This window comes from Chelmon rostratus, chromosome 18 (assembly GCF_017976325.1).
Source record: "Chelmon rostratus isolate fCheRos1 chromosome 18, fCheRos1.pri, whole genome shotgun sequence".
Taxonomy (NCBI): domain Eukaryota; kingdom Metazoa; phylum Chordata; class Actinopteri; order Chaetodontiformes; family Chaetodontidae; genus Chelmon; species Chelmon rostratus.
Genome location: NC_055675.1, coordinates 15473738 through 15498577, shown reverse-complemented (window position 1 = coordinate 15498577; position 24840 = coordinate 15473738). Strand labels below are relative to the sequence as shown.

Below are 24840 nucleotides of genomic sequence, written 5' to 3'. Positions count from 1 at the left end.
GGTCAGTTTGATTTGGATGAAAATGGTTAAATAGAGAGAGAGCTACAAGTTTTTCACACAACAAAGTATCCCATGCAATATACAGGGCTATTCACCTATGTCAGAGCTATTTCCATATATATGCATTACTTAAAGTTAATAGAATTTCAATTATATCTCGTGACTTTACATATATATTAATGACTTATACTATGATTTATAAACTGTAATGTTATTTTCAACTAATTATACAACCAAAATGGCAGTCTAATGATCAATTCATTACCTCGAATCTAAATCTATGATCTAGCGGGAGTATATGATGTCTTATCTAAGGCGTGTCTATCTCTAATAATAGGAAACTGAAGGTTAATAGTGTTGACGCGCACCTGGAGAAGAGGCACTGCAGTCTGACAGTTTTGCTTCCTTTTGGAGCATGCACAACACACGCATACAAACACACACTTTCTCGTTCTCTCTCAGTCTCAGCCTTGCACGCGCAAACACACACGCTCACTCTTTGACAATCAGTTGGTCCAGTCTGTAAGAGAGAGGTATGTCATGAGTGTTTCAAGATTATAGAGAATGTGCTTAGCAGCCCGTCATCTTTCGTTAAAATTCCCTCTGGAATCAATTAAGTTTCCCTAAAGATCTTTATAAGCCAAGCTGACAATCCTACGGGTCTGGATTATCGCTTAGAGGGTCTCCTGCTTTTAAAAGTCGTCTTCTAATCCTTCTTATAATGAGCTACCGTGTGTGCTAAAAGGATGCATCATGATTTTCGGAATGATTGGGCCTACAGGATATAAATTTGTGGGTTTAAATCGACAACAACTGTGAGGAAAACGCATTCAAAATGGCCAACACTTAGGTCCAAGAGGGAAAAAAAAATAAATCATCAAACCAAGACTCATACCATGTTTCACTCTTGAGCTGCACTGATTTAAACAAGAAAAACAGTCATTCCCTGCAGTCACCGTTTTAGCGGCGGGTGCCATAACTGCATCAGATGACTGCAAGTCAGTCACACACATTCACGCACGTCCGTACCCCGGTGGTCGTTGCCATAGCTGCGCTGGTTAGAAAAATTAAAAAAACAAATAAAATCAAAGTAAAGAAATCAAGACCTCCCATTTTATCAAAGGTGTGAGGTAGATGAGGGGGGGCTTCAGGTATCCTTGATTGAGGGGGAGACACGAGGGTCAAGGGTTAGCGGTGAAAGGGTCACCTCTATGGGCTGTTTTCAGGATTTCCTCCACCTCTGGGTCCGGGGGCCGCGTGTGTGGGGCTCCTCGGGGGAGGAGGAGGAACCCTCCAGGGGAGACGAGCCGGAGCGCTCCTCCTCCTCTGGGGGGCAGAGGTAGGGCCCGGTCCCTGGGCTGAAGGCCGAGGTAGACGCATGTTGGTCCTGAGAGCCTGTGGCGGGCGCCAGCGCCTTGTGGGGACACTGAGCCACCATGTGCGTGATGCTCTGGCAGTAGTGGCATTTCTTTGGCTGGGGGGGCAGGCCACACTCCTTGGCATGGTGGTCCAGACCTCCACAGTTATAACAGCTGCAGAGGGTGGAGGAGAAGGAGGAGGCAAGAGGAAAGACAGAAATGAGATGATCATTAAAAAATATCCAAGAAAGACCTAAAAGTAGAAACTGTCATCACGTTATCCCTTTGCTTCATGAAGCAGAAGACACAGTTCATAGTTTTAAATCTGAGAACAGTTCGGAGCTGAAAACTCAATTTTTCAAAGAAGAAAAATTCGCACATCTTCATCAAACAGCGCTGTGGAGTTGAAATACCTGCTCCAACTAGGCTTCACCACTAGATGGTAGTCTGACACAAGACATGGCTCTGGATCAAACATGAGTGGCACTCTGCGCCATGCCGAACTACTCTGTTTTATTCAATTTGACAAGAAGCAATTGGGTGCTGAAAGAGTTTGGGGAAAAATGCCACCAACTGTTTTATGATTACATCAAATCACAATTTTTGCTGTTTTAGGTGTTAGATGCTCTTATTTAAGGCCTGATGTATGATTATTAGTCACTGTTCCACAAAATGCTTAACACTCGCAAAATCTCGAGCAGGTGATACGTCCACGGTTTTGAAATTGTTCCTGTGTAACTGGGTTTCATGGTGATTTTAATTGAAGGTTGTGGACAAACAAAGTGTGTACATAGAAGCTGAAGGCAGCAGCAGCAGCACATGATCGTGAAACCATAGTTCACTATCTGGGTTTTAAAATACATCCAATTTAACAAAAGGAACACGGACACGCTAAACCAGCACGTTACCATCTTATGAAAGAAGACTGTTTCAGTCTTCATTGGTTTTAAAACAGGCGGAATTATCCCCAGAGAACATTTAACATACATCCTTTGGAGATTGAATTAAACGAAGACATAAAAGGAGCTGGGTGCATGTTTACTGCACATTAAGAACATTTTCTTAGATGTGTTTTTGCTGGAGCTGGAGACGGGTTTAAAGATGTTACTAGCAAGTGTCCTCACAACCTGGATTCAAAGAACTACAACTAAATTCATATATTTAAAAATAAATTAACAGCCATGACCATAAGACAGTAATACATCAAATCCAATGGTATTAACAATTCTGTATCAATCTGTAGTAGGATTAAGGTTATATTTTGACATGTTTATGATATGAGAAATCATTCAGAATCTTAAAATGAAATTCGACATTCTTTCTACATCTCAGATTCTGCAGTGGTTTGATTAGTGGAACAGTTTGATCTCATCTGAACTGATTCAAAAGCTTTTAACTTTAGAAATGTCAACATTTACAGAAAACAATGCAGTGTCAGAAATGACATTTTTCTTAGCAGTAAGACGCTAAAGAATCATCAACACATGCTGCTCTTTAGCACTGCACAGTAAGGTGTCACTTCTGAAGCGTTTTTTTAATCAATTAAGATTAAATATTGGATTCTGTAAATACTATTGGGAAAAGGTTACCATCTAGGATACTATGCCTTTATGGTGATTTAAAACTAAGACTAATTGGTGAACTATAAAAAAAATAGACACCACCAGCCTAATGAAGACAAGATAGCTGAAACACTGCAATATGTCAAAGTAGAGATGTGAGGCGTGTTTAATATCGACAGAGACATTCTCTTTAGCAGCCAATGTTCAAGGATCGCTGCTTTCAGATTTAATGTATTCCGTTATTTCCACAAAAGCTAAATGTTTCAACACAATTCTTGAGCCAAAAACCTTGGATGAGGCGAAGAGTTACAGAGCAGCAGTGCAAAGAATGGACAACACAATAGAGGGTTGCATAACGGAGTGACCAGCAGGGGTCAGAGCATCTAAACTGGCACAGGAGCCACACTGAGCACGCTCACAAAGACAGGATGACATCACAGACATCTACCTGCCATCTCTGAATCCAATACTGCCACGCTACCACCTTAGCAGAAGGCAGAGACACTTGACCTAACACTGGATCAATTATCCCTAATCAACTGAATTATTCAGCTGTGTAAAACAATCAGGGAGCCTTCTCTCCCAGATACTGTTTCCCCCTTTCTAACAAAAGCTTTTCTTTTCACACCTTAAAAACTGGACGGCACGGGGTCGTTCCACTGAAGCAGTCGTGGTGAGGTGACGGCAAGCAGCATAGAGAGTGGCAGAGCTGGACTTTCTAATGTAAATGTATCCTTGCAGTCGTGTGATGTCTTCCTACAGCATATATACTCGCCTCTGCCTGGCGGGGTTCGCTGTACGTCATTCTCTGTCAGAGGGAGGACGGGAAACACAGCCTCCCTCTGCTTAAACCACCAGGCGTTTTCAAGGAGCTCCATATGGCTCCCTCTGACAGATTTTAGCAAAGCACCCTTCAGGATTTTGCTGAGGACAAAACAATTGATTGAGCTACTGCCGCATTGAGATGCATATAAGCCCAATCCATCCCTGTGCTAATGCCGTCTCTAATGTAAAAGCTGGCAAATTGATTTAAAATAGCGGCAATGGCAGGCAAAGTGCTCTATTCAATTCCTTATTATGGTGCACAATAACCATAGCAACAGGCATGTACTCGGGCAGATTGAATAGATTTAATCTATAATCTCAGCCCACTCAGAAATGGCTCACTGCGGTGAGATGTACATACAACATATGTCTCCTCCTTCAATAGGCAGCACAGCTTTCCGAACGCAAGCTACCACGTTCACGTACGTTTAGGTTTTGTTCGATGAAGCCGAGTCTGGTGAGACGTGCATGCGTGCATATCAATCATTGCATTCCTGCAGACATGGAAAAATCATTCATTTTTTCATTTACATCTCTTAATTTTATCATCCTCACCGGTCTCCCTTTGGTTTGCGTTTCTGGAGTGGGACCTTCCCTTTGGGTCTCCTCTCGCTGCCTGCACAGGGTCCCCCACCAGGTCCGGTCACCCGCAGGGACTCCAAGCCCTTAGAGGACTTCTTATAGGTGAACTCCACCTGCTCACCCTCCTTTAAGCTGCGGAAGCCCTCCATCACCAGTTTGCTCTGTTGGGAGAATGAAAGCAATTATCCATTAAACAGTGGCAGATGCTTATAGCTCAATGAAGTCTTAAAAAATAATGCCTGAATTACACAGAGGTCTGTATTTAAGTCAGGGGATGACCAGTTTGTCCTAGGATAAATGTATGATAGAAGATGACTTGAAATTGCTCTAATTTCATTATCAAAGCATAAAGTTGTCTGTGTTTTCTGTGGGGTTGATTGATGAGAGGATGTAATCTGATATAATAAATACTCAGTGTAACACAGCAGGAGGATATACAAGTCATTTCAAATTTTGCAGATATCCACGTCCTTGAATACCGTTGAATAATTTGGGGGCCCATTAAAGGCAATTCCAGTATCTCCATATTTTATTTTTAAAGGCTTGAAATCCACAATGGTATAGACATTTATTTTACCATGCCTGGTTCTGCTTAGTATTGTATAACCTTGAATGATGAAGTAAACTGACAAAGACTGCATGCTTTATCTTCAATAGGCATTTGAAAGGTACAGAGAGCCTCTGTAGCGAGCAGAACGGGTCATTTTTTCCATGAAAAGACTCAATTTAATGCCTTAGCTCTTACGTTCTGTCCGCACAGCATGAAGCTCAGCATTAATAAGTCCACACCCATCAGAGCTAATTTAACACTTACGTATTGAGCAGTAGCCTGAGAGCAAGAAGAATCATCTCCCCAATCAACACGTTTCATCTCCGTGTAATTGTCACAGAAGAAGCAACGCTTATTAGACCTGGGAACTTTGCTGTGGGCGCTTGTGAGCACTGCTGCATGCGGCAAGCTCAACATCCAGTCGCGCACATTGTACACAGAAAGACGTCATTTCAAACATGGCAGATTATGTGGTTTGCACCAACTGCCATGACAGTCTGTGCACAGAGGGACTTATCTCAGCGTCCTTGCTGTTCTCCCTTTATCTACTTTTTACAGAGGCACCACTTCCTAGTCCTTCTGCAGAGAGAAAAGACGAGCCCGTCGCTCCCATGCCGTCATTTTCTCTCCATGCATCCACCATCCGTCTTCATCATCCACGTGATCGGAATTATTTAGTTACTACGTCACCACTGGACAGTGATTTATGTCTTGTTGATCGCACAGAACGGACGGCTGATGTGCACTGTATCCATGACCTTCATGAATCGCAGCGAGCCCTGCAGATCCCTGCATAGGTAAACACACACCCACACGGCCACGCAGTGCACAGAGCAAACCTACTATACATTGAGGCCTAAAAATAACACACGGGCTATCTGTAAATTCAGCGCTTGCTCTAGAGACAGATGTGTAGGAGACAGGAAGAGAGAGGAACAAATGAGCAGAGGGAATCAAATGTAAAACCATAGAGGAGGAGAGAAAATGTGTTCAGCAGCATTTTTTCCTATAATGTCTGTGTCAATGGCTGCTGTTACAGGAAGCTAAAAGGTGCTCTATAGGTGGTCTATTCATAGATATACATGAATACCTAAGTGAGTAAAAAATGTATAAAGCAGTGAGAAGAGGGAAAGTGACAAAAGAAGGTTGAATTAATTACAAACTAAGAATAGTGTCTGAACTCACTGCACTCTGACGATATCTTTCAGACTACCACTGTGCAATGCAGACAGGTAAAAGTAAGGCTGCGATGCTTCTAAAAAATGTGTTTGCTGGGAATAAAAATTGTTCAAACCTTTCTCCATTAAAAGCTCTTTATTTTTTAAACATAATTTATAATAATAAAAAAAATTAAGAGTAATACAGTTTTATCCAAATAAAAGAATTTTCTTTGCATCAATTAGCACAGCTTTCAGAATTCACAATACAGATTGTTTGATCACCAACTCACTGCAAAATGCTTATTCCAAAACTTGTGTTTGTTCTAATGATATTTTCTCAAATCAAACACAACTGCCACTGTGTGGAATAGTGTGGAATAGTTAAGATTTCCACGTAATGCTCGAGAAGCTTTTCAGAATAAAACAATTTAATCTCAGTTTATACTAAATACATCAGTTTTAGTTTCTTTCTTTCATGTAATTCCATTTTAAAAACATTCTTTGACTATTAGATGACTTAAATTAGTTATTTTTGTGTATTACCTTTATACCTGACGATCATTTTGTATGAAAGACAAACTCACAAAAAAGAATATTTGTAATTTTAAAAGAAAATAATTGGTTAACACAATTTCTTCTCATTGCCACTGTGTGAAGATTTTGCTACCTTAAGTGTTTTTAAAGGGAAATGACATAAACTGCATCCACTGATGCAATTTATAAATTCCTTCATCTGAAGAACACAAATACCGACACGGACATGCATTTGTCTTATTTTCAAGTAATGGATTTATTTGGATTTTTTCCCTCTTTTTCTCTATTTTTTTTAGAACATAACCATCTAGCTTGAGTCGATCTTAAGTAGCTACAAATTGTGTTTAATTCAAAAGGTGCTTTACAGAATCAAAGCAAATTGTGCTTCAAATTAGAAATGCACAACAAAAATATTTTTTTGAGTGTATTCCTTTGAAGAACTTCAACAGAACAACTGTACCTTGACATCAAACTTCTTTGAAGCTATTTTTCCTCCTTATTTACACACTTTCCGCATTTCCACAATTAATAAGAGAGGAAAGTGCTGGTTTTCAACACAAGTAATTTGCCAAAAATTAATTCATTCTATTCTTTCTCAGATGTCCTTCCTGCTTCTCTCCCTGCTGTTGGTGAGAGTTACAGACAGGGTCACTCTGATTCTAGTCGATTGCTGATGGACGACTCGTCCACTTTGGCTGTTCAGGTATTGGATTTGGCTCCGAGAAAAGGACGAGGATCAGGGAATGGAAATGAGCTAAAGCTAAGATTTTGCACAGCTCGTGTAAGAGATGGAATAAAACCGAATGGGGCGATGACGTGAGCTTGCGGCTTTATGCAACTTATAAGGATCAAAGTGAAGTAGCTGTGCTGCAAAAACAACGAATTCCAAGATTCAACAATCGATAATTTATTAATGTATCAACTGAAACTGCTACGACATGCAGACATTAAAAAAAAAAACTGAATTTCTTTTTTTTTATGAACAACAAACCGATGAACCTCAGGCAGCCTGAACCCTGTTTTCAAATTAAAACGCCAATTGATTTCATGATTACCATCATTACACCATCCAAATGACTGAAAGGCATTCCTGCTGCACAAATCAGGAGAAAGCCAATAAAAAATTGCGCCCATCCCCCACCAAACAACATGCATCCTGAATAATGATGAATAATCATCGACTGCTCTCTATAGACTGTGTGGCGCATGAGCCCTTCCTGTTCCTCTCCTGTCTTCAGTTCACAGGCAGCATGTCTCTCCAGGTCAAAGTTGAGTGGTTTGTCTCAGCACCCTACCCCCTCTCCAACCCCGTCAATGCCCACAATGCACCAGTGAGGAAACCACACAACCCCTTTTGTTCTGCAGAAATGCAGGAAAACACACACACACACACACGTCTCCTACATATATGAGGAGGTATCACACTCATGCCTTCATGCCTCAGATGAGTTTAATTTCTGAAGCATGAGCTTGCAACAGCTCAGTCGCTCCACAATTACGTAATAAAACGCAGCATGTGGATTTACGTGTGTGAGTGTGTGTGTGTGTGTGTGCCTCCGTGCTGGTGAATACATGTGTCAATGTATGCGCAGGAAAAAAAAAATCACAAATCAGGACCTGTAACCTGAGTCCCCTCCTCTCGAGTGACCTGGCGGGTGTCCTGACCCGTTTCAGTTTACGCACAGAGGTCAGGAAAGGGCACGGCCGGGGAGAGGGAGCGAGAGAACGTCAGCGAGAGGGAGAGAACACAAAATGGAGGAGTGGCCTGGAGCAGGGGGGTGGTGGATGAGGGAGGGAGTTTGGAGGAGGAGGAGAAGGAGGTGGGGTTCATGGAAATGCCTCCAGCGCATTCTGTTCAGCTCCAATGGAGGAGCAACTCCTGATCAGTGGCCGGACCTGGGGGGAGCCCAGGAACAAAACCCCCATTTGATCAGGAGCCCCACAGGTCAGCAGCAGAAATCCGGGGGTCAGTGGTATAACCATCCCAGCACCACCCCCTACCCGACTGGCGGACCACACCAGCTCTCAGCGCTTTAACTCCACCAGCAGCGACTGTCATCCTAAAAACTGAAGAACCTGAGCCAACAAAATGGATACCGACATACTCTAAAATGGCTTGATTATGCTTACGAGCTTCCTTATATGTAATAAATATCTTCCTATGGCTCCACATGTGTGTGACTGTGTGTGTGTGTGTGTGTGTGTGTAGGAAGGAGCCAGCGATCAATACAGCATCCTGGATAGAAATAGCCCTCCTTTTCATCAGCCTGGCCCTCGTCATCACCAGGCCCAGCAATCAATACAGGAAGCTGTAACGTGAGGGGATGGGGAAGCGGAGAGAGGACACCCACCATCCTCCACCAGCCTCTCTCCGTGGCGACCACCAGCTACGGAATGGCTAATTATGGGATGCTTTAAATCAGAGGTGGCCCACGCAGAGCCGCTTGCTGGATCGTGCTCGTGTTAACAGGAAGAGGTGTGTGTGTGTGTGTGTGTGTGTACGTAGGGGTGAGCGTGACGGAGATGGCGGTCACCATGTGGCGTGGTGCCATTAAGTAGCTTTTTACACACAGGAAATGCTAAGTGGACAAAGCTGGGCCAGATCAGCTCAGATGGACATAACCCAACAGGACGCATATAAACCAAAGAAGAAAGAGGAGGAGGAGGAGAGAGAGAAAGCTGGATGAAGGAGGTAAAAAAAAAAAAGCACACACAAACACGCCGAAGAAAACCACCAACAGAGCCGCTCTCATGACGCTGACACCCAAGCCCTCCTCAACACGTTGTCATTAGTAGCCCTGACCCTTGAACCCTGCCCAACCCCCATCAAACACTTAAAAGCCTTCATGTTTCCCCTGCCTCAAATTAACAACATCCAACACCCCCGATTATGACTGGGGCAAATATTTGATCTGGGGGAGGAAGCACTAGATCATCTTGCTACGTTTATCAGCACGAGAGGGGAAATGAACCTCGCTGAGGTGACTGGTGATAAAACACACAGCCTGCTAATAACTGGACCCATTGAAGCCTGAAGCAGAGCATATCTGGTTTTTGACACAAATGGTTGTGTTCTTTAGAAAATTCAATATGAAGCACAGAGGAACTGATGCCACCTCACAGGCAATTACACACACACAACCTGCATTTGCCTTTAAGTTGTATAAGCAACATTATTATTGCACATGGTTTAGATTAAAATCATTATCTAACTGATTTCTGCAGCAAAAAGCAGCAGCCACTGTTTTTTTCTTCCGTGTACTCCAGCACAGAATTAACATGGCTGAGGTGGGATAATGGTTGCTAGACGATTTGCTTGCTTATGATGCTGATATTAAGAGATTAACATGAGCAAAATAGGATCAAACGTGAGTCCATGTATCTGCGGTAATTTTACACATTAGCTTATCATCTGAGTCTCACTGACTGTCGTGTTTTTCATATTAGAAAAGGTATTTTATCGCTTTCTCCGCCTTTTTAAATAGAACGTGTCGGTGACATTGACGATCTCAATGTCAAACCCATTACTGATGCATTTCGAAACCTGTTCAAGACAAAAGGAAAATCAAAACATGTTTTTACACATTTACGTTGCCATATCTTCTATAGCTGCAGTGCAGCTGCAGTCAATTAATCTTTTTAATTTTTCAAACAAAAAATGTAGATCAAGCTTCTTAAAGCTTCTTAAGGCTTTGATTTTGTTTTTCATATAAAATAGCAAACTGAATGTCTTTGACTCTTAGAGAAAAAAATAAATCTTAATATGTCATGTTTGGCTCTGGGGAGTTAAAAGTTGACATTTAAACTATTTTCGTGCATTTTGAAGAAAAAGCGATGAATCAAGGAAATAATCTGCAGCTTAGTCGACGCTAGTTGCCTGCTTTTATCTTTCTTACCACACGTGTCTGCACGTGAAGAAACAAAACAGCCAAAGAGTCATAAAAAACGTAAAAGCTCAGAAAAGACATATTTGCCGAATTAGCTTTTATTAACGTCCGTTCGGATTTTTTGAAATGAAAGAAGTGTCGGGGGCTGCAAACAGACCCGACACTCTCTTTGTATTTCAGGTGAACTGCGGCTTGTTTTTAGCCCTGCTCTGCCTTCTACTCCGCCACCTTTCCAATTACCAATCATCTCCGCTGTATGTGGCCAGCTCCTCAAAAGGAAGTCACATGACTACTCTTTCTTCTTCTTTTGCGTTTTTTGATGTGCAGAAGAGAAGGGTGGGTTTGGTGGAGGAGGTGTGGGGTGGGGTGGGGGGTGGTGTTGCTGCAGGAGAGACAAAGCCTGATACTGGCTATCTGGAGGCAGAGATGGGTGGGGCCTGCATGCCAAACGGTGACACGGACCAGAGGTTAATCTCACTAGGGGCCCACTTTAACCTCGCTACACAAAACACACACACACACACACTCTCTCTCTCTCTCTTGCGCGCGCACACACACTCAAAACTGAAAACATCTTACAACAGTTCACATGTAGACATCAACAACCTGGTGGTTAAGAGCGTAAAGTAAGAACCACACACACACACACACACACTCACACAGGGGCTCCGTAAATTGAACACACACTCTGGAGGTTTCAGGAGAATAGCAGCAGCAGCAAACTGTTCAACATTTCAAACTGATTACCGACAAAGGGCAAGCAGCCCCCCACCACACCGCCACACACACACCCCCTCACCCCACCCAACCCTCCTGCCTTTTTGTCTTTAAAGAAATTCCTCTTTTTAAAGAATGCCCGAGGAGAGAGCACCCCCCATGTCCCAGCAGGAACACACACACACACACACACACACACACACACAGAAAAACACTCAGTCCAGGTAGAGAAGGGGTTGACAAATAGAGATAATGAAACGGCTTTGTGTGTGGAATCACTAAGCAGAGAGGTGTAGCAGGTGAAGAAGTTTAATTACTCTCTCTCTCATTCACACACACACACACCTTCCAAATAGGAAGTGATCAGATAGGAGCCCTGATGAAGAGGCCTCCCAGGAAGAGAACTCGTGGTCGGGCGGGGACCCTCTCGCTGACTCACACACCCTCCCTCTCTTACCTCCTGCTCCTCCACTCACTCGTCTTTTTCCAACCCCTCGCTCATGTTTTCCTCCTCGACTACTACTAGCACCCACCCCACCCCCGCCCGCCTGCACCACCACCCCTCGCCAACACTTCTTTTTCCCACATCCCTCCTCTTTCCCTCTCTTAGGAAAACTCCTCCTCTCTCTCTCTCTTCTCTTTCTCCTGTCCTCATGCTCCCTCTTCCCCTCCCCATCGCTCTTACCTCTGCCTCTCTCTGGTACGTACAGGATAAGCGTTGTGCAGGAATAAATTTGCAGCCTTTCCTCTGTTTTTTTTTTTTTTTTTTGCATAGAGTAGCTGACAGCTAACCTTGCATCATACATGCAGAGAATATTACATGACCTTTGTGTGAAGCCAAACTCTCTTCCAACAGAAGTCTGTTCTTTACGCTGCTGTCCTTTTTTGTGTGTCGCTGTGATGAAATATTTGTATCCTAACACAAATATTCCCCACTAAAAAATATACAGTTCGGATATTGTGGCACGGCATACGATATTCAGTGTGCCCAAATCTAAATATTTCCTTCAAAATAGCAGCATGTGTCCAAATGGATGCAGGCTGACAGCAGAGACACAGCGAGTGTACAGATGAATGCAAATACTGGCAAAAGAGTGGGGTGTTTTGCATTCAATATGACAATGTGCTTATGAATGCATATTGTCTGCGCTTTGTGCTTAATGACAGCTGTATTGTTGTAAACATGTAGCTGGAAGCACGGGGGAAATGCAGCAGTGTAAACACATGATTGATTGTTTGCGAGTTAATTCATCTATGAGGATTGTAATGGAATAATTTGCATTTTCTAAACGTAAAAATGCAACACACTATTTCAGAAAATCATCATCCAGAGCAGAAACAGGCAGTTATTAATTGCAACTATTTTCATCCACTCCTTTATTGTAAAATATTGAGGTAAATCTGAGTCTTTCAAAATACATCATGTATTTGAAACAGTCCCACAGACACCTACATGGCAGCAGCCTGCCCTGTTCTGTAGGTTACAAACTGCTGACTTCTGCTCACCTCTTCAGGCTTGTTTCCCATCCCTTCTACAGCACCTCTGGCCTGCAGGGAAATTAGGAGCCAGAAGTATGTAGATACATGCAAGCAATGGAGCCACAATATGAATGTATCAATCAAAAACAGATAACTAAACGCTGCAGTATGCACTCTCCTGAGCCTCCTTGATTTCAGATACCCACAGCAGTCACAGAGCAACAACCACCCACGCACGAGTAAATTAAACACGAATTGTTTCACATATGATGATGCATGCCACAACTATGGAGACAAATGGAGCAAAGGTCAACACGTTGCTTCAACATAAGTCACTCAAAATGGGAATTGTATCACCAACTACACTGCAGAATTCAAGTTATTTTTTATCTCACAGCTAAATGTAATTTTTTAAACCAGTATTAGTTATTAAAATAACTTCATAAGCTGAAAGGTTAATAGTACATTTATACTGACTAGAAATCACACAGGGCAATGACAATTTAAAATACGCCAAAACAACAAAATAAAGGAAAGTGAAAATCATACAGAAATCTATTGAAAGACGTCATTTCATCACTGCAAGCTGTCCTGTTGGTGTAGAACCGAAGCACAACAAATACCTCTTTTTCCCCCCCAAGCAAACCAAACCACACTCAGAGCTCCCACTTTCTACTTTCTATTTTAGACTGGAACACAACTCAGAAAAATCACACCAGCAAAGTTAAACAAGTTCCACAAGAAAGGGCTGATATGTGAGAGCAGAATTTCTCAACACTCCCAGTTTGCCTTGTTTGTGAGTGGACCCATCTTTTTTATTATTATTATTATTCACCTCCACACCACTGCTGACATCTGACCCCTCATAAGCACCCCCACCCCCCCTCCCTGCCCACCAGTTCAGCACAACATCCCGCGACTCCACAATAAAGACACCTCCAGAGGAGGGTGTCACATGAAACGGTGAAAATGCCTCTCCTCATCCTCACGCGTTCCTCTCGGAGTATTTTAAAGCCACTTTATAGGACCGTAAAACGGGGGGCGATTAAAAGGAGGGAAAGAGGAGCTGAAAGACGGGAGGACTCTGCTTCTCTTTGTTTGCTGCAGAATAAGTCGAAAACAAGGCCTCACACATGAACTCCGCGCACAATAAATCAAACAGGAGGCTCCACGCGGTGCAGAGCGACCCGGGCTTCACATCTCCTGCGTAAATGTGAGGGGATGTTGCGTTTAAAGAAGCGGGATGTTGGGTTTCAAACAGCAAGGAGCAGCCTCAGAGAGCACACGCCACTATGCGCACTCTTTTCCCCCTCCTTCCCCTTTTTAAAACATGCTTTTCCGACATGTTGGCTGGCTGGATATCAAGCGAGCCCTGCTGTCCATTAGGGCCAAGTGTGAAACTAACCGTGTCACAGCCACACGACATGTCTTCCCTTCCCATTACAGTGCAGAGGGAGGGGAGAGCTGGACGCATGTGGCTTAGAGAGGAAACTTGGCGTGTTTTTTTTTTTTTTTTTTTTTCAGGTCCGTGGACAACATGTGATTACACTGTAACGTGTTGGGTAATGCAAAACATCCGGATGATCCAACGTTAACTGGCGCTCGGAGAAGAAATAAAGGGGCCTTGCGGGGATCAGGGTGGGATCTGAAGTGACAGTGAAATTGTTGGAGGGTGGAATAAAGCTAAATCAATCACCGGTCGCTTCTCCACGTTTTAAGAAAAGCGAATCCGGATGAGGCCGTTGCGCACCGCATCACCACCACAAAGCAGATGTTTAGTCCTCGGTGGTTTGTGTGTTTTCGACGTCAACTTACTTGGTGGACGAAAACATCCAGAGGGGGGTCGACGGGGCTCCCTTCGCTGCTGGTCATTGAGATAAATCCGAAGCCCATCCGGACGTTGAACCATTTGCAGAAGCCCGATCCCGACAGGATCTGAGGTCGAGTCCGGTCCTCCTGCTCGGTGGACTTGGCGGGGTCTTCTCCGCCACCTTTACCCGGCCCTCCTGAAACAAGGGAGGGGGTTGGGGAGGGTGCACAAGAAAGAAGTTAGAACATGTTACAGGCTCAGATATATCACCACAGGTTGGCTATTCCCCTGCGCGCATAGCCTACCGGTTTATATAAGTTTAATGGACTCTGTTGCGTAAAAACTTCTTCAAGAAGCGCGGGGGGAATCCCCTCCACTCGCAAACACGGGCTATGTGAAGTTCAGGGCCGGTAGAAATTTCCTACACTACTATTTTCGACACCACACAAGCGGCCGGGGGGCGCGTGGCGCTGTGATCCGGCGTGCATCCACGCAAAGCGTCCCCACACACACATACACACACACACACATACACAAAAAGTTCTGTTGGCGACCCCGGTGACAGATGACCGCCTCCGGTTCGCGCACAGGCACGCTCAGTCGGCGGAACTTGTGGAGGATTTGGTCTCGTGCATCCACAGCCCGCTGTGGAGTTGTAAGCTACGGGGTCCAAAAGGCAGGTGTACACATGGTTCCTCGAGCTCCACCGGCGTGCAGAACAAGCACACACGCGCCAACAACGCATATGTCTTAATGCAGCGAAAATATGGTTAGATGTGGTGCTCGGCAGGGGCGGTTCAAGCCGCTTTTTTTTCTTTTTTTTTTCTTTAATGGTTTGGAACAACAATCACGTTGCACCTTGCCACCCCTCCTCCCTCCCTCCCTCCTTTCCTCTCTTCTTCCTCGCGCGAGCAGATAGGGAGGAAAAAAACTAAGAGCAGAAAATAGAAAATAATTGCAGAATAACCTTCGGCCATGTTTCCCCGCGGACCCTCTGCGCCCAAGTTGCAATAGAGAAGCTTCCTCTGCGAAAACGGGCTGCGGTAGTCACCATTAATCCGACATCCTCGATCCCATCGGTCACCAATTGAGCTCGCATGGTACGGCGTGCTTTCTGCCTTTTGATATTTTTGTCATGTCTCTCTTTCTTCCCTTCAATCCCTTCCTCACTCACACCACCTCTGTACTGCTCTCCCTCTCTCTCTCTGCCTCCCTCTGCCTCTCTCTCTCTCCCTCTCTCTCTCTCTCCCTCTCCTTCGCTCTCATTCGCTCTCGAGCTGGTTGTGCCCGTTCCCGTAGTGAGAACACGTGACTTTGTCAATTACATGCCTTCTTGCTGCTAATTTCTGCCCTGCCATTCCAGGGAAGATGGGGAATCGGACTCGCAACCGCCACCGGCATTCACCTCAGCTGGGTGCACGCGAAAAAAACAACAAACAAACAACAACAACAACAAAAAAGCGCCGCGTTTGGTTGTACTGTTTGTGTTGTCTATGCGTGGAGTAATAAAACGGCATCACAAGGGGCTGGTGTAGCTACATAAGGCTATTTGGCCACACTGAGATTAGATTAGATGGGATTCAATTACATTTTAATGATTCCTTTGGGGGTAATTGGTGTAGTCATAGCAGCAGGGGGAGAAAAAGAGAACGTGGAAAACAAACATGAAAAAATGAGACAAGAAATTAGAAGAAAAGTAAACGATGAAGTGAAATAAGGCACAGCATGAGCGCTGGTGCACTGAGGCTAAACCTTCGCCATGATCAGGTGTACATGCAGCAGTGTGTCTGTAGGCTGTATTTTGTCCTTTGCAGGACAACAGTAGATTTTGAAAGTGTGCACTTCAACTTGCATGCAAGTGTGCATATTAATGTGCATTAAGTATGCACATTAGCTTTGCAAGTCTGCAGCTGTCACTATTATCAGGCGTTATAATGCAGGCACAGACATGCAACAGTGTGTCTTGTGTGTTGTGTTTACTGAACTAGAAGCTAAGTGTTAATAGATTTTAAAAATATGCATATTAACTTGTTAGTTAGTGAGTTAGTAAGTTAGTGCCCAGCCCACCTAGCTTTATAAGACCATGAATACCATTGCAGTGGTGAAACATGCGGGACATGAAAACATGACATTGCAAACGAAGAAGTTCTGTCCAACACTCGACATATAAAATCTGCCAAAACAAAAAGGATTCCCTTCCTGAAACACACCGTAGTTTTTATTAAATAATTGTTTATCCATAGATGTCCTCAGGCATGTACTATATGCCAAAACCACCAAAAATAAATCATTCGGAAGAAAACTTCCTACATCAGATACAAAGTAAACTCGTAATAGCGATAAAACATGGAGACGCAGAGCACATTTGTCTACATCCTTGTCTTATTTCTCCCCAGACTAACACCTGACTCCAAACATAGAAAGAATCCTGTTTTTTAAAGTCTGATTTATATTTCAGCTCAATTAACTCGTGTCTTTGTTACAGAAATAACAACCAAACATGCTGACAGACCTAATTTCCCTTTAACTGAGAGCAAAATACAAACAGAATAAAGTGTGCTGGTCAACTCCTATGCTTTCCATGCATGAACATGTTGTTTTTGAGCTCCTAACATACGACCAGTTACCTCCCAGCATCATAGTGGGCACCAGAGGAGAGCTGAACTCACAGCTTTGGAATGTGACTGGAAAACCCAGAAAAACAAACCTGAAAACTGACGGGTCCAGTCCTGTGATCTGCAGTTGTCAGGAGAAAATCGATCCGCAGGCAACAGGCTCTATGCAGGAGCTTTTCAGAAAAATACTTGAAGCGATGTGTACACAGCTAATTAAATGGTGGCTGTTTGGAGCCTGCACACTGAGGAATAATCGTTTGTTCTTGTTTCTCTGCAGCAGAATACAGATTAAGCAAATACAATAAGTAAAGTTAGACTTCAGAAAGGGGTCCTAGAAAGGAAAAAAAACTGCCAGTATTGACATAAAGTTATCTTTTATCTTCACTTAACTATATGCTTAATTCTTTATTGATGCTAATTACTTTAATAAAGGCGATAAAAGTGCATCACAAAAAGGTTTGTCATTCCAAAAAACATTTAAAATCTGTCCCTCAAAAAGTCAAACGTGGATGAAATACAGTTTGCTCATGTTTAAATGTCCACGACGTGGGACAAACACTCCACAGAGAGAAGAACAGGTCTGACCATAAGCTGCGGTTACTCAAGGCCACACAGCAGACTGATAACAACAAGCCTGAAAAATAGTACGTTCATTGAGAAACCCCCCGTCTTATCTCACATCTACTCTGGTGGGATGTTTCTCAAGGGGTTATTCCCGGGTATGAGGAAAGAGGAAAAACACGTTGGAGGAATGAAACAACAACAAGCCCATCTCCACCCACCAGAGCTAAAGAGCCCACCCTCCGGAATTCACGAGCTTTACCCCTACCCCCAATCCATCCATCCCAGCCCCCGCGCAAAAAAAAAAAAAAAAAAAAAAAGGGCCTGTTTTTGAAGATGCTTGTAGAGGAGGCCTCCGCAGTGGCCATAGAATTACTGTTTGGGTCACAGGGTTGGATACCAGTGTCAGATGTTATCCACTCACTCATATCCTGACAGGACCTTTCTGATGAGGACACGTCGGTGGAAATCACCGCAGTGCAGCTCACTGACATGTGTGCACGCTAATGACAATTATTTAGATTATGGGTGTGCCTGTTGGTCAAAGGAGGTGACTGAAATGGAAAAACGGAGATAAGCGAAGATTTAAAGACAGCTGAACTCAACGTGAACACCTTAATATGAATGAGAAAAATATTTTTAGTGTGAAATGAAGGGGAAACTGATGTTAGATGTATGAGGACGGGGAGAAGACGTCCTTGAGTCAAGCTTTACTGAAAGTAGAACATCCTTCTTTACATTAGTTGTTTCATGTTCAGCACCAGCTGGAAGTCATACATACACACTGGCCACCTTTTTATTCATCTTCATGCTACAGGATGAGATTGTTTTCAAGCTTGTTTTGCCCTCAGATCGGTCTCTTTTTTTTGTTTGTTTGTTTTATTTGTGCAGAAGTGCATGTAGGCTAAAAAGAGCAACTTTCCTTATGAGGTTTTGCAAAAAGAAAAGTTACAAGTCTGGGGAGAAATAAGACAAGGATGTAGACAAATGTGCTCTGCATCTCTATGTTTTATCGCTATTACAGGTTTACTCTGTATCTGATGTAGGAAGTTTTTTTCCCTATGTTCAAGTTCTTTAGTTTATATTGTTGTTGGTTTTTTTAGAATCAGGTCTTACTTTAGCCACCCTCTAATTTTCCTTTAATCGTTTTCACACTTGTTTTAACTCCAGATCAATCTTTTTTTCACTGTTTTATTTGTGCAGAAGAGCATATAGGCTAAAAAGAGCAACTTTCCTCATGAAGTTTTGCATGAAAAGTTGCAGATCAAGTTCTTCAGTGTACATTGTTGTTTTTTTTTATTATCAAGTCTAACTTTAGCCACCGTTCTATTTGCCCTTTGATTGTTTTAAACTTGTTTTAACTTCTTTTAATCTTTTTTCACTGTTTTTTTGTGCAGGACAGCATATAGAATAAAAAGAGCAACTCTCCCTTTGAATGGTATCATATGTATTATTGTAAATAGATATGTGTATATTACTTTATCAAACTTTAAAGATGCCCTTTGAATGTTTTCAAACTTGTTTTAACTTCACATCAGTCCACTTTTTTTCCTCCTGTTTTGTGTGTGTGTGTGTGTGTGTCTGTGTCTGTGTCTGTAGAAGAGTACATGAACAAATAGCACAGCTTTTCATATGGAGTTTTGCAACAGTAGTGGACTCATGTGTAGGCCTAACATGAACATCACTTGGCCTATTTTCAGATCAAATGCAAACACACCTTATATTCTTAACATTAGCTGTTCTTTTTAAAATTACCACCAACTAGAAGTCAAACGTTAGCCATGTTTTCAGTTCCTTTACATCAGTCTTTTGTCGTCTAATCAACAGCAACAAGAAGTCAAACATTGACCGACTTTTTTATTGCCTCTATGCTGCAGAATGAGATTGTTTTCAGACTTGTTTTAACTTTTCATCAGTCTTTTTTCCACTTTTTTATCTGTGAAGAACTACATTTCAAAAGGGTAATTTTCATATGCAAGAAGTAAAGAATTCATATTTGTAACATAACTATAAATTGGGCCTATTTTTAAGATTAAGATGAAAAAGCGACTTCTTTGGGTTACGTTAGTTGTTTCATCTTATAACCACCAACAACTATCAGTCATACTTCATCTACCTTTTAATTTACCTTCATGCTGCAGGATAAGATTGTTTTTAAACTTGTTTGAACTTCAGTCTTTTTTTTTTTCCACTCTTACAGTTCGTAGTATATGAACAAAACGGGCAACTTTTCTTACGAAGTTCTGCATAAAGTTAATCTTCTATGAATTAGGTAAGCTGGTTTGGCCAAGTTTGCAATAAGATTTTGCTGTCATGTTAAGTTTGGTGTCAAAAAAACTGCCTGTGTGAGCGATTATCATCCATTTATTATTACATTTATACAACATCATACGCATGCCAGGAAATTGCTCTTTGTAACTATACTAATTTGCCATGAGGACAGACTTGTGCAAACCCGTTCAAGGTAATACGAATCTCTTATGAAAATACAACATACCAGGCTTTTCAGGCATGTATATAATGCTGAAATCCTGGACTTATTTTCACAGCCTGTGTATACCAGATGAAGATATTGGGTCTTTTCACTGAAAAACCTTTAAAAAAAAAAAGGTATAGAGAAAGGAAAAATATCATGTTTCTCCTTTTTAATAATGTAGGTAATGGTTTGCTGCAGTGAGAACCAACTGGAGGTCATAATTTCTATTCAAGTCTTATAAATGTTTTATCTCTACATCATATTCTTGCTTTTTAAACCGACTATTCAACCCAGCCACTATTGCTTCTTTAGAAAGTCCACTGCAGAGGTGCAAACTGAAATCAGATTTTTTTTTTTTTTTTTTTAGCCGTTATTTGTCTGTGACTAAAATAGATAATTATGAGCGTTTAACCTCGTGTGCAGAAGCAGATTCCTGAGCTGTTTGAATACCAACTCTCTGAGCAGACTTTGGACTCCCTCACCCCAGCTAACCCCACCCAACCCCCACCCATCACCATGTAGGCTCCCAGAGGAAATTTGCCTTTACCCTGTTGCTGTCAGTGTAGTTCAAAGGGTTCACTGAGTTCGTCTCTCCCTTTCCTCCTTTCTTTTTAAGTGAAGGGGATATTTTTTTTGTCGTTTACTTCATGCATTCCAGCCACCAAATCCTTCACTTTTTTTATGTCCTTTGCAGAGAAGTGTAAACAGTGTGGGCACAGCAGCAGGTCATCCACTCTCATTTTTTTTTTTTTTTTTTTGTAGAACTGGAGGTAAAGCACATTTGAAGGGTTTTACACGCAATTACGTAAATTATTTGATTCATCTGGAAGAGTAAACGCAGGCCAGTTTGACTGCACTTAGTTTTAATCCACATTCTTGTAGATTTCTGCCTCTGTGTTTGGAAAAGAAGAAACAAGCGGTGGATTTTGCGTTTTATCCAAGTGCTTCCTTCGACATGTGCACAGATTTCGTTAAGGGATATTTTGAATCAACGAAAAAAATTACACAAGTCTCACCAAAGCACACGTGGGCCATGTGCTCCATACTTGACCACAAAGGGAAACCCAAAACTTGTGGGGCATTTTCTGCATGTTCTCGCTTCATTTGAGGAAAAAAGCAATAAATCGTTCATTTAAAATCACATTTGATGCCTGCGCACGCGTAATAAATGTGTTTGCATTCAATCCGACACATATTCAAGAGCCTGTGGACTCTTTGTTTTTGTTTTTTTTGTACCACTTCTCGACCCCAGCAGGATCATTTTCCACTGGTTTCAGAGGTGAGCTGCGAGAAAACGAATCCGAAAATCAACTTTTCCATGTAAATCATGCGGTCTTAACCATTTCTCTCGATCTGAATCAGTCTCCCCCAGCAGAAGTAAACAGGGAGAAAATATCTGAATGAAATATGGGTGACGTCAGAGAGGGGGGAGGTTTGGAGAAGAAGCGCCTCTGCAGCCGGTGCGCCAAAAACTGCGCACAATGGGACAAAATATCCACCTACGCGTCTCACATTCACACTTGTCTTTATTCCTTGTATTTTTCTGCGGGGACGTTGCGGGTCAGTATGCCTTTATTTGCTTCTCCTCAAGTGCATTTAACCTTCATGAAGTTTTTCACCATTTGTTAAACGCATCATGTGAACAGGCTTCTGACTTGATCGATGGATTTCCTGAATTTGCTAATTCTTCTGGAATATTCTTAAAATGATGTTTAAGGTTTCCAACAGCGTACCTGCGGCGATATTTCGGTCGCTTCCATTAATTATTTCCTCATATAGACTTGTGGTATACTCTTGATTTCAATGTGCCGTTTTTTTCCCCCTAAATCACGGGCTTCAACTTTGGGCATGTGCGCGCATCTTTAACTCCATAAGTTTATTGAAAGGGCTTGATAAAAGAGCCGATCCATCACTTTGGCATGTTGCTAAAAGCCGGTCATTTCAGGTCAATGAAAGGCAGCTCCTGCAGCTCCACATAGGCGAGCTCAGCTGCAACCAAATGCCCCATTCGCTGCGTTTTGGAGCGCATTTAAGAAAAAGGGCTACACAACGAGTGCCTTTTCTATTGAGAGTCCAAAATGCGACTCACCTGTAGGAGAGGGAGCGGACATCCTCCTGTTTTTCCCCCCTCCGAGAGCGAATGAGATGGCACAGGCGGATGAAGCGTTTCCCCCCGGTGTTCCTCTGATGGAGCAAATGTGGAGCAAAGCAGAGTTGAGCCTGCTGGACCGCTCTAGTCTGAATTACATGCTGACTTTAACCTGCTGCATGAAGCCGAGAGACCGGCTGGAATCAAAGAGATTTTCCATGGATGAATATTTTATAGTCACACAGTAACATAAGCCGCGGCGGCGTGAGTGAGGGCCAGGGCAGATTTGTCTTTAAATGTGTCCCACTGAGCAGACAGATTGCTGGGAGCCCGTGGCACACATCTGGACGCTCATCTCCAAAACGATCCGTAGATGAGGGGCACAAAGGGCCTGAGCTCAGGAGGTCAGTCTGCTGGTCCTCAGCATTACGCACAGACCAGAAAGGCCTCTTGAAGCTGAATTAGAGGATTTTTTTGCAGCAGAAGAGGTTTCCCAATAGCCAAGATGATGATGTTACAATTTAAAGCCAATCTTCTGCCTGTCTTAGAGCTTTATCACGACTCTTCAAACCATGTGGCACCCACGACCTCCCCCATCATGCTCCCAGCCTTCCCCCACCTCTTTTCTCTCCTGTTGATAAAGGATCCATACCTCACATCCCCCACCCAGCTTGTTTACAAGCAGCACTCAGTTCTCCCAAACTCTGACAAAATTACACAATTCCCCTGAAAGTATGATTTCACCGAGAAGACAGTCACACAGGAGGTCTCGTCCTCTACCTTAATGTGACCATATGAAGTGTTTTCTCCGCGAGCAGCCCCAAACCTTCCCCACTGATCTGACATCTGCTCTTCACTCACTCAGCCTCCTGTCCTCTCCCAGCAGTGCAAGCAAACTGTTCCCAGAACAGTGATTGGCAGCTGATAAGCCCAAAAGAACTGTGGATAGCGCCATCCATCGGTTCAAAGGACAAGGTTCCCATGAGACCTCTGTGGTATCTACACCATGGATAGATAGATAGATAGATAGATAGATAGATAGATAGATAGATAGATAGATAGATAGATAGATAGATAGATAGATAGATAGATAGATAGATAGATACTTTGAAAGTAAATTACCCTTTTTATTATATGAATGAGTAATAAGGCCATTACATATACATGTTATAGATACAGTGGTTTCATTCAACAAGTTCAAATCATTGATTGAAATGTTGAGAATGAATGGAGAAAAATAAAAGATTTTGCTGTTTGTCTTGAGGCTTGAGGCTTTTTTACATTTAAACACAATTCAACCCTCAGAATACATCACTTTCACTTTTCATTTCAGCAAGAAAAAGTGCACCAAGAAATGAAGCAACTGTGAAAAGATCAGAGGGCTCAACTCAACCAAACCTGCTGCCCAACCCGCCCTAAATTTTTCTTATCAATTGTACTACAAAGATGAAATATTTCTGAATCATTCAATATGCAGGAGTCAAGATCCGGCTGGCTACCTTGTGGGGGATTTTCTATGCTGCTTGTTTGAGAGAAAGAAACACACACACACACACACACACACACACACACACACACAAAAAAGTTTGAATCTGTTGACTGTTTGCCCCAGAAATCAGATTCAACAACACAGAAAAAGTTTTTTTAAAATGTAGCTTTTATAGGTATAAAAGATCATGTACTCTCTCTTCCGCCGAGTAATATAGTCCCTCAGCGGTGGCTGAGCGGCGATTTCCGGTTGGCGCATTAATATTTCAGTATGGTCACAGATGTGTGCTCATTGGGTGCTTTAGAACGTCTTCAAATGTGTCAGCCAATCAGAAATTAGGACCCGTTCCACCAGTTTCACGAGACAGTGTTGGACATAAGTGGATGAAACGTTCCGGTTTTATCAGGCGTGACGGTTATTTTCCTACTTTAGCGTCGATAACGTTGTATAATGTGCAGCGTTTGACAAGTGCTCTGTCTCCTTATGCACACAGAACGTGAGTCAAGTCTCTCTGGAGGCCTGCAGCAGGGTTTCACAGTACTGTCGCGCGCCCTCTGCTGGTTCGTCACGCTCTCGCGCACGCGCGCACGCGCGCTCATTCATACATTGCATACAGAAGTAGCTGATGTTTGGTGGCGAGGTGATTAAAGGTAGACTGAGCTCTCTCTGGCGCTCCTTTTTCTTCTCACTCACTCAGAAAGTGATCACCCTCCTCTGTGCTCGTGATGTGTGATATATATGTCACATTTTGCGGTCAAACCATGTCAAGTCTGTTCAATTTTGCATTTCCGGTCTTTATGGTGCTTATTGGCTGGATAATTATTTTTTTTTTAATAAATCTAAGCCATTTGCGTACTATGTTTGCACTTTGAATTACTCACTGATGGGCTATGATGTGAGAAGCTGAAAATATAGTTTGTCTATTTTTAAAACTTTTTTTTTATTACATTTTTGACTGTACATGTTAATTAGTCCACTTATTATTCTATTCATTTACTGTGAGAGTTGTACAGTGAGCCCCAGAGACTGAGGCTGGGGAATGAGTGGTGGATTAATATCCATGCAGCTGAAAAGTTCAAGAATAATTTAGTTTTAAAGTGTGTAAGGAAACTTTTGCTTTGCAAAACATTTAATAAAATTGTTAAA

At 42.6% G+C, this 24840-nt stretch overlaps 1 protein-coding gene across 1 annotated transcript; it reads right to left on the bottom strand.

The window, feature by feature from the left end:
- Positions 1-1222: 1222 nt before the first annotated feature.
- lin28b (lin-28 homolog B (C. elegans)) lies at positions 1223-17923 on the bottom strand. The gene is made up of 5 exons (XM_041959385.1): positions 17909-17923; positions 17651-17670; positions 14470-14677; positions 4301-4488; positions 1223-1532 (listed from the first exon to the last, which is right to left on the bottom strand). Exons 1-5 carry the CDS (start codon positions 17921-17923, stop codon positions 1223-1225), a joined length of 741 nt encoding a protein of 246 aa, XP_041815319.1.
- Positions 17924-24840: the final 6917 nt, after the last annotated feature.